The following is a 10,578-nucleotide window of genomic DNA, read 5'->3' on the forward strand; positions in this document are numbered from 1 at the left end:
CCCTGTGGTTGGCATAAATTTGGACCTATCATCCAAGCACGGAGCCATCTTGGGGTTTTAGCTTCTTGTCAGTGACTCTTTTTTGCCTAGAGCTTTGGTACCTGACAGGTGTAAAGGAGTGCAGAGGGCATTAAGAGTCAGGAAAAAGAACTAATAAAACTTAGCTAAACCTTAACAGCAGACCATTCCGGAATAGTAAGAGATTCAATGTCTAAACTTAGAGAGAGGCCAGATCAAAGGAAGAGAGAGCGAGAGGCCAGCCAAGGGCTATTTGAATCCTTGTTTACTAAATCCCCATGGTTTACAACCCTGATATCCACCCTGGCAGGGCCCTTGCTTATTTTTATACTGCTTCTCACTTTAGGTCCCTGTATCTTAAACCGGCTAATAGCCTTTGTTAGGGAAAGAGTGAGTGCTGTTCAGGTGCTAATGCTGAGACCGCAGTATCATTCACTCACACAGCAGGAAGAAACAAACATTCCATGATTGGAATGGTCAAAGGAAAGTGGGGAAATGTAGAATCTAAGCATTAGTAAGATTAGTAAATTAGCATAAGTATAGCCATCTTAGAAACCTAGAAACCATTTTCTGAGAGTGTGACTCAGAGGAAAAAACAAACAAACAAACAAACAAAAACCCTGGGCCTGGGTAAGGCCTTGAAAAACAAGTTAATCATGAGCACCGGGTGGTGGGCAGCTGTGACCCTTGGTCAGCTAACCTTGGTCAGTTAATCTTACATACCAAGCTTATCGTGCAGAACCTCCCTAACCATTGAGGAGTAGTCTTACCCTGCCCTTGCTTAACCCCAGGATATATGTCTTGCAAGAATAATGTATAGTTATAGAAAATTGCTATGAGTTAAGTGCTTTGAAATTGCTATATATAAACCCTTGGCTCTGAGTGCTCGGGGTCCTTGTTGAGACCTGCTGCATAGGGCTGACTTGGACCCCAGCTAGCTGGCTGAATAAAGACTTTGCTTGAATTTACATCTCTATGCCTGTGTAGTTTGTTCTCTGGAGAAGCCTCGGAAGCCTGGACCCTAATATTTGGGGGCTCGTCCGGGATTCGAGCGGCTTCCCTGAGAACAAAGGACAGCTGGAGGCAAGGTCTAATTGTCCGGACGGGGCAGTGTAATTCGAGGGTCGCCCCCTCGTGTCTGCATAAATCCATTATAAAGCGGGAGTCGCCATCCCGTGTATGGTCTCGGGTTAGTGGTCCCGAGTGAGGAAGTCCGGGCTGGTAGTCCCGGCCCCCAGGTTAGCGACCCTGGGTAAAAGTCCAGGTAACCAATCCTGGCCCTAGGGTCCGAGTGACTTGGCCTTAGTAAGGCAAATCCGATCGGCAGAAAACTGGCGCCCGAGGAGGAAAAGATCGAGCTCGTCACCCTGTGGCAGTCCGAGTGGACGCCCTTCGGGAGAATTACGAGAGTTTTTGAGGACCCTGAAAGTGGTGAGTGTGGTGCGCACCAGAGTGAGAGAAGGACCGGTCCGAACGAGTGCGATCAGATGTGGTGTGTGTTTGGTGTTATCATTGATTGTTTTACTGTGTTTTGGTTTTGGTTTATATTTCTTTTTGCACTTCTCATTTTAAGTTTCCTTGTTCTAAGGTTCTCCTGCTCTCTCCGTTCCTCCTTTCTGCCACTACATCATTCCCCGCGGGCACAGGTCGGGCAATTAAGAGCCATTAGGGCGCCCGCCGCTAGAAGACTCCCGTGACAGGATAAGGGGGTCACAGCCGCGAATCCCAGATAAATTCGCGTCCCCCATGGAAGAAAAACTGTGCAACGACAGGCACTCGTTCACAAGCACATACAACAGTCATTTTGTTTGTCTGTTCCTCCTTTCTGCCACTACATCATTCCCTGTGGGCACGGGTCGGGCAATTAAGAGCCATTAGGGCGCCCGCCGCTAGAAGACTCCCGTGACAGGATAAGGGGGTCACAGCCGCGAATCCAGATAAATTCGCGTCCCCCGCGGAAGAAAAACTGTGCAACGACAGGCACTCGTTCACAAGCACATACAACAGTCATTTTGTTTGAAGTGGCATCTTCATCCTTCGCCTTTGTCTCCCTCATATTCTTTTTCCTTCTTCTTTCTCACCATGGGTCAGACTCAGGCTACTCCTAAGAGTCTGATCCTCTCCCATTTCCCCAAGGTCAAGGAACAGGCCTTAAGTATGAGCCTTGGCATCAAGAAGGGTAAGCTCGACACCTTTTGCTCAGTCGAGTGGCCTTCCTTCGGAGTAGGCTGGCCGGCCCAGGGGTCTCTTTCTTTGGACCTTATTGGCAAGATCAAAGCCATTATCTCCCGGCCAGGTCCTGAGGGCCACCCTGACCAACTTCCCTATATTCTTGTCTGGGAAAATTTGGCCGAGAATCCCCCTTCCTGGTTGGAGCCCTTTTTGGTGGAGAAACCTCATACTGACCCACAAAAGACCTCCGTCCTAGTTGCCCAGGAAAAATCAAAGCCCTCTGATCGCAGGGCCAGAAATCCTGTGTGCCCAAGTGCGCTGCCTGTCCTCCCCGACAGTTCTCCTCTTTACCCCCTCCCGCCGATTGAGCAGCCACCCCCGTATGCAGAGGAGAGGGGTGAAGCTGCCGGGGGGATAGAAAATGCGGCTAGGGAACCCAGCGGGAACCAGGCGGCTGCAGCTTCCCCAGATTCTTCAGCAGAGGGAGGCGGGAGGCTGGAAAGAGCTTCCTCACACTCCCCCGCCCTGGCCCCACGCTGGGCGCCAGGTAGAACTGGAGGAATGCAGCTAAGGTCTCGAGGGGCCAGGGAACAAGAAGGGGAGGCTCCCTCCTCCACCTCAGAAGGAGCAGTGCCGGTTCTGCCTGTGCGTGCCATCGGTACCGGCATTGCTCAGCAATATCAATATTGGCCCTTTTCTTCTAGTGACCTTTATAATTGGAGGACTCAGAATCCTCCCTTCTCAGAGGACCCCAAGTGTCTTATAGGTTTAGTGGAGTCCATTATGTTTACCCATCGTCCCACATGGGACGACTGCCAGCAATTACTCCGCACTCTCTTCACAACGGAAGAATGAGAGCGTATCCTCAATGAAGCCAGGAAAAATGTCCTCGGAGAAAATGGAAGACCCACTACCCTCCAGCCCATCATCGACGAGGCGTTCCCACTTACGCGCCCAGATTGGGACTTCGGAACTGCAGAAGGTAGGGAGCGTCTCCGGGTCTACCGCCAGACTCTGATGACCGGTCTCCGGGCAGCCGCCAGATGGCCCACTAACTTGGCTAAGGTAAAAACTATTGTTCAGGGGGAAATGGAAAGCCCAGCCGCGTATCTGGAAAGGCTGTTTGATGCTTACCGGCAGTATACCCCCATAAACCCAGAAGCAGAGGAACATAGGTCAGCTGTAGTCCTCTCATTCATCAACCAGGCAGCCCCCGATATCCAGAGAAAACTCCACAAGCAGGAGGACCTAGGGGAGATCTCTATTAGAGAGCTGCTGCAGCAGGCAGAGAAGGTCTTCAATGCTAGAGAAACTCCAGAAGACAGAGAAGAAAGGCTGAGGAAAGAGAAATGGGTAATGCAGGAGAAAAATAGGAAGGAAGACAGAGAATTTCAGAAAAGGGAGAACAAGAAGCAGAGGGAGGAGATGGCCAGGATATTCCTGGCTGGGGTGAAGGAGGGCCCTAGGCCACCTCAAGGAACAGGACCCCGTCAATCCCGACTAGGACAAGATCAGTGTGCCCTGTGTAAGAAATATGGACATTGGAAGAGGGAGTGCCCCCAAAGGAGGGAACAAGGGAGAGGGAACCTTGTTAAGACCCTGCATCTAGGAGAGGAGGATTGACGGGGACGGGGCTCGGCACCCCTCCCCGAGTCCTGGGTAACCCTGTGCGTGGAGGGGACTCCCATTGGGTTTATGGTAGATACTGGGGCACAGTACTCAGTTCTCAACCAGGCCCACGGCCCCCTAAACCCAGGACGCACAAGTATAGTCCAGGGAGCGACAGGGTCCAGGAAATGTGCCTGGACCACTAGCAGAAAAGTGGACCTAGGAAGGCATCAGGTCTCTCACTCATTCCTGGTCGTACCCGAAAGCCCCGCACCGTTGCTGGGCAGAGACTTATTAACCAAGGTCAGGGCTCGCATTCATTTTGAACCTGAAGGGATAAAAATCATGGACAAAGAAGGGCAGCCCCTACAACTGGCGCATGTGTTAACTCTTTCCCTGGCCGATGAACATCGTCTGTTTCAGGCAGATCAAGAAAAGGGGGGCCGGGGAGAGATAGACTCTTGGGTATAGAAGTTCCCTTCCGCATGGGCCGAGACCGGAGGAATTGGTCTCGCTAAACACCTATCCCCGGTCGTTGTTCAACTCAAAGCCGCAGCTCTACCCATCCGGGTCCGGCAATATCCAATGCCAGAAGAGGCTAGGAAAGGGATAGCACCCCATATCCATAGACTGTTAGAGACAGGAATCCTTAAGACCTGCCAATCTGCATGGAATACGCCTCTGCTTCCAGTGAGGAAGCCTGGCAGTAAAGATTATAGGCCAGTGCAAGACTTGCGGAAAGTCAATGAGAGGGTAGAAGACATCCATCCTACAGTGCCTAACCCTTACACCTTACTCAGCCACCTGCCACCCACGCATGTGTGGTATACTACTCTGGACCTGAAAGATGCCTTCTTTAGTATTCCACTCTCTGAAGTTAGTCAGCCTTTGTTTGCCTTTGAGTGGCAAGAGCCAGGGGGAGGAAGAAAAGGGCAGCTTACCTGGACTAGACTGCCTCAGGGCTTCAAGAACTCTCCCACCTTATTCAATGAAGCCCTAAGCCAGGACTTGGAGCCCTTTCGCAGGAGCCACCCCCACGTGACGTTGTTGCAGTATGTAGATGACCTGTTGCTGGCCACAGAAACCCGTGAGGAGTGCGAAGAAGCCACGGGGAACTTGCTGGCTGAACTAGGTGAACTGGGATATCGAGCCAGTGCTAAGAAAGCCCACATCTGTCAGAGGTCAGTAGTCTACTTGGGGTACACAATATCTAATGGGGCCAGGTGGCTAACACAGGCCATGAAGCAAACTGTCCTGGCTATCCCCATCCCTTCCTCACCCCGGGGAGTGAGAGAATTTCTTGGCTCAGCCGGGTTTTGCAGGCTCTGGATTCCAGGGTACGCAGAAATAGCCCGACCACTATATGAAGCAACCAAAGAAGGGCCGGGCTGGCAATGGACGCAGGAACAACAAGAGGCGTTTGACAGACTAAAAGAAGCTCTCCTCTGGGCCCCCGCCCTATCTCTGCCAGACCCAGAAAAACCCTTTATCCTGTTTGTAGATGAAAAGAAGGAAGTGGCTAAAGGAGTTCTGGCTCAGCAGCTGGGCCTGTGGAAGAGACCTGTGGCTTATTTGTCCAAGCGGCTAGACCCAGTGGCCTCCGGGTGGCCACCTTGTCTGCGTATCCTAGCAGCCATCGCTCTACTGGTAAAAGAGGCAGACAAGCTGACTTTTGGCCAAAATCTGAGAATAACAGCCCCACATACCGTGGAGGGGATCCTCAAGCATCCTCCGGGAAAATGGATGACGAATGCAAGACTCACCCACTATCAAGGGCTCCTACTAGATTCTCCCCGAATCGCCTTCTCTGACCCGGTAACCCTAAATCCTGCCACCCTTCTGCCGGACCCAAATCTGACGACCCCCATCCATGACTGTAGAGATATCCTTTCCGAAATTATCCAGGTGTGAGCAGACCTGAAAGACACACCGTTACTGAACTGTGAGCTAAATTGGTATACGGATGGGAGCAGCTTTGTGCAGGAGGGGGTCAGGAGAGCAGGGGCAGCAGTAGTAACCCACGATGGGGAAGTTGTCTGGAGCACAGCTCTGCCCCCTGGCACCTCAGCACAGAAGGCGGAACTTATTGCTCTCGCTGAGGCCCTGGAAAGAGCAGAAGGAAAGCGGGCCAACATTTACATAGATAGCAGATACACCTTTGGCACTGTCCATGTCCATGGTGCCATCTACCGAGAAAGAGGATTCCGTTCCGCGGAAGGGAAGGGACTGAGGAATCTGCAAGAAGTCCAAAGACTATTAGCTGCTGTTGAAAAACCTAAAGCGGGAGCAGTTATACATGTACCGGGCCACCAATCAAAGAAGACACCCGAGGCCATCGGCAACAGCCATGCAGATGCAGAAGCTAAGAGGGCAGCCCTCTCGGACTCTCTTGTGCTTGCGGCCCTCGAAATACCCATACCTGAACTGCCCGCACTGCCTCCCAAACCTGAGTATTCCCCTCAAGATCTTGAGTGGATTAGGAAACAAGTCCCGGGGGAAGTGTTTGGAGAGGGACATTGGGGTAGGGACCAGGAGGGTAGATTGATCTTGCCAGAAGCATTAGGACAATACCTGCTTGCTAATCTGCATAAGTCCACCCATCTAGGTGGAAAAAAACTGCTCAGCCTTTTCCAGTCTGCGCAGTTGGTGTTTCCCCACCAGAATGAGGTGACTCGCCAGATCATGAAAGAATGCAGTAGCTGTGCAATGCTAAGACCAGCCCCAAGAGGGCTGCACCCAGCAGGTACCCGGGAAAGGGGGAGGGCTCCAGGGAGGAATTGGGAAATAGACTTCACCGAAATAAAACCAGGGAAGTATGGATACAGGTATTTGCTAGTTATGGTAGATACTTTCTCTGGGTGGGTGGAGGCCTTTCCAACCATGCATGAGACTAGCCAGGTAGTAGCAAAAAGATTAATTGAAGAAATCATCCCCAGATATGGGGTCCCTGAAGCAATAGGTTCCGATAACGGCCCGGCTTTCGTTAGCAAAGTCCTGCAAGGACTAGCCCTAGCTTTGGGAGTAGATTGGAAGTTACATTGTGCTTATAACCCACAAAGCTCTGGGCAGGTAGAGAGAATGAATCGGACCTTGAAAGAGACCCTTTCTAAATTGGTATGGAGACTGGTGGGGACTGGGTGACTCTCCTTCCCTTAGCCATCTTCCGTGCTCGGAACTCCCCCTATGTACATGGTTTAACTCCATTTGAGATAATGTATGGGGCCCCTCCACCTATAACTCGATGAGTGCAGCTTCCCGATGCAGAGGACCCGGCCCCTGACTATCTGAATGTGTTGCAAGTTCTTGCTAAAGTGCAGCAAGAAATCTGGCCCCTGATCAGAGCATATTATGAGGGCGGGAAAATTCTGAGCCCGGAACATGGCATAGTCCCAGGGGATATAGTATGGGTCAAAAGACATCAAGTGAAGACTCTTGAGCCCAGGTGGAAAGGACCTTATGTTGTATTGTTTACCACCCCTACTGCTCTCAAGGTTGATGGTATCGCTCCCTGGGTACACCACACCCACGTTCTGAAAGTCCTGCCTCATAAAGACCCAGGGGCCCGTAAGGAAAAGTGGAAGGTGCAGCAGCATCCTGCCAATCCCCTAAAACTACACTTAAGCTGAAGATGAAAGAGATCCTGCTAATAAGCTCCTTAGTATGGATCTTCACGGGAGCCACATCTGTGGGGATCAGAGGCACCAACCCCCATCAACCAAGGAACCTGACCTGGATGCTGATTGATAGTGACAATGGGGAAGTCATCAACTCCACACAACACAGTGTGCCAATCGGAACCTGGTGGCCTGACCTGTATTTCTGCTTTCGACAGATCAACCCCGTTTACCGATCCATCCCTCCAAATTTGGCTCGCTCCCATGGGTTTTATGCTTGCCCAGTAACAGGTAAAGGAAGGCACTGTAGGGGGGGGGCATGACTTCTTTTGTGCCAGCTGGGACTGTGTAACCTCGAACGATGGGGATTGGAGATGGACAGTTACAAAAATCGATTCTGTCAAATTTACTTATGTCAACAAGGGCATCCCTCGTCACCAGCCTATGACCCTTTACAAAACCAAGGCTTGTGACAAAACGGACCAGGATTGGGTAAGAGTTCAATTCACCGAGACGGGCAAAAACACTGAGGTATCACGCTGGATAAATGGACTAGCGTGGGGAATAGTGTATTATAAATATGGGGGGCATGCTGGCTCGACCCTCATCATTAAATTAACCGTGTCAACTCCCACCGCTGCCGTAGGTCCCAACTCGGTTATAAATCCCCAGAAACCTTCAATCCAGGACAAGGGCCTGAGCAAAAAGGATGAGAAAATGCCGACCAGAATGCTTGCTCCAGAGCCCACGAGAGGACCGAGTCCATCGACCTCTGGGTTATGGGCCCAGCACACCCCCTCCGGGTTAGATAATCCCATGTGGGAAATGGTGCAGGCAGTTGTAGAGACTCTTAACCACACCACTTCCTCCCTCACCAATCCCTGTTGGCTATGCTACCCAGGTTCACCCCCCTTCTATGAGGCAATCGGGATAAATGGCTCCTACACTATCAACAACTCCCATCCCACTTACTGGGACGGGAGACCATGGGGACTTACAATCGCTCAAGTCTCAGTCGTTGGTACGTGTGTAGGCACAGTCCCGACGACCCAGAGCCAGTTATGCTCCTCCTATAATAACACTACGTGGGAGCAGGGAAAGTGGATTATACCCTCCTCGGGCTGGTGGCTCTGCTCAAAGACAGGCCTCACTCTGGCCCTATCCACCTCTGTGTTCAATGCTAACAGTGAGTTTTGTGTGCTGGTGGCCCTTCTACCTCGCCTAATGTATCATTCTCATGAATCTCTCCTTTCTTATTGGGAAGAAAGGCTGAGCCCCCACCGGAGCAAGAGGGAGGTTGTTACCGCCCTGACCATTGGGACCCTCTTCACCCTAGGGGTGGCAGGGGCAAGCACGGGGGTTGCAGCCCTTGTAACTCGAGAAAAGGGGCTCACAGCCCTGAGGCTGGCAATCGACAGAGACCTAGAACAACTCCGACAGACAATATCAGACCTAGAGCAATCCCTCACCTCCTTGTCCGAGGTGGTCCTACAGAACCGAAGAGGCCTGGACCTCTTGTTCTTAAAGGAAGGTGGGTTATGTGCAGCCTTAAGAGAAGAGTGCTGTTTCTATGTAGACAAAACAGGTGCAGTCAGAGATTCCTTGGCCAAACTGAAAAAAGATTTAGAGAAGAGGCGTAAAGAATATGAAAGTAACAAAGGCTGGTTTGAGTCTTGGTTCAAATACAAGCCTTGGTTTGCTACCCTTCTCTCGGCCGTTGCGGGGCCGCTCGTCATCCTGCTGTTGCTGTTTACGATTGGCCCGTGCATAATTAACAGGCTTGTTAAGTTTGTGCAGGAAAGAATTGACACTGTCCAACTCTTAGTCCTTCGTCAAAGGTATCAGGACCCAGATGCCGCTGTGGAAGATTCCACAGTCTAATCAAGAAAAGGGGGGAAATGTAAAGGAGTGCAGAGAGCATTAAGAGTCAGGAAAAAGAACTAATAAAACTTAGCTAAACCTTAACAGCAGACCATTCCGGAATAGTAAGAGATTCAATGTCTAAACTTAGAGAGAGACCAGATCAAAGGAAGAGAGAGCGAGAGGCCAGCCAAGGGCTATTTGAATCCTAGTTTACTAAATCCCCATGGTTTACAACCCTGATATCCACCCTGGCAGGGCCCTTGCTTATTTTTATACTGCTTCTCACTTTAGGTCCCTGTATCTTAAACCGGCTAATAGCCTTTGTTAGGGAAAGAGTGAGTGCTGTTCAGGTGCTAATGCTGAGACTGCAGTATCATTCACTCACACAGCAGGAAGAAACAAACATTCCATGATTGGAATGGTCAAAGGAAAGTGGGGAAATGTAGAATCTAAGCATTAGTAAGATTAGTAAATTAGCATAAGCATAGCCATCTTAGAAACCTAGAAACCATTTTCTGAGGGTGTGACGCAGAGGAAAAAACAAAACAAAACAAAACAAAAAAAACCCCTGGGCCTGGGTAAGGCCTTGAAAAACAAGTTAATCATGAGCACCGGGTGGTGGGCAGCTGTGACCCTTGGTCAGCTAACCTTGGTCAGTTAATCTTACATACCAAGCTTATCGTGCAGAACCTCCCTAACCATTGAGGAGTAGTCTTACCCTGCCCTTGCTTAACCCCAGGATATATGTCTTGCAAGAATAATGTATAGTTATAGAAAATTGCTATGAGTTAAGTGCTTTGAAATTGCTATATAAACCCTTGGCTCTGAGTGCTCGGGGTCCTTGTTGAGACCCGCTGCATTGGGCTGACTTGGACCCCAGCTAGCTGGCTGAATAAAGACTTTGCTTGAATTTACATCTCTATGCCTGTGTAGTTTGTTCTCTGGAGAAGCCTCGGAAGCCTGGACCCTAACAACAGGCTGCTTGCTGTAGTGTTTCCTGCTTAGTAAAGCAGTTTGGAGGGCACAGTGGTTCTATTTCTGTTTCATAAGGAGGACACTTTATGAGGCTCCCAGCCTTGTTTCAAAATATACGGCCCTGAGGACCTATCTTCTGTCCAGAAGGTCATTAAAATCCCATCCATCAACACCTACTAGTCACATCTAGGTCCTGTACTTGTTTGGACTCCAATTATTAAAACTTTTTCTTACGACTCTGACACTGAGATATACCTTGCTCAAAAGACACATTAGTGCATCTTGCTCCTCTTATCATGAGAAGGAGGCTCAAACTCTGTTGGCCCAT

At 50.4% G+C, this 10,578-nt stretch overlaps 1 protein-coding gene across 2 annotated transcripts; it reads left to right on the plus strand.

Moving 5' to 3' along the window:
- Positions 1-1,987: 1,987 nt before the first annotated feature.
- On the plus strand, positions 1,988-7,325 carry LOC140845346 (uncharacterized). 2 transcript variants are annotated; one of them, XM_073219352.1, is made up of 3 exons: positions 1,988-3,172; positions 6,404-6,541; positions 7,290-7,325. In XM_073219352.1, the coding sequence occupies exon 1, from the start codon at positions 2,101-2,103 to the stop codon at positions 3,043-3,045; it is 945 nt and encodes a 314-aa protein (XP_073075453.1). In that variant the 5' UTR covers positions 1,988-2,100; the 3' UTR covers positions 3,046-3,172; positions 6,404-6,541; positions 7,290-7,325. The 2 variants fall into 2 exon arrangements, with proteins under 2 accessions (XP_073075453.1, XP_073075449.1); XM_073219348.1 differs by lacking the exon at positions 7,290-7,325 and having other exon boundaries at positions 6,404-6,668.
- The last annotated feature ends 3,253 nt before the right edge of the window (positions 7,326-10,578 follow it).

Source organism: Manis javanica, chromosome 2 (assembly GCF_040802235.1).
Source record: "Manis javanica isolate MJ-LG chromosome 2, MJ_LKY, whole genome shotgun sequence".
In the NCBI taxonomy this organism is placed as follows: Eukaryota; Metazoa; Chordata; class Mammalia; order Pholidota; family Manidae; genus Manis; species Manis javanica.

Excerpts from the sequence above, each read along its gene's own strand:
- LOC140845346 (XM_073219352.1), top strand. The coding sequence starts at position 2,101 with ATGGGTCAGACTCAGGCTACTCCTAAGAGTCTGATCCTCTCCCATTTC.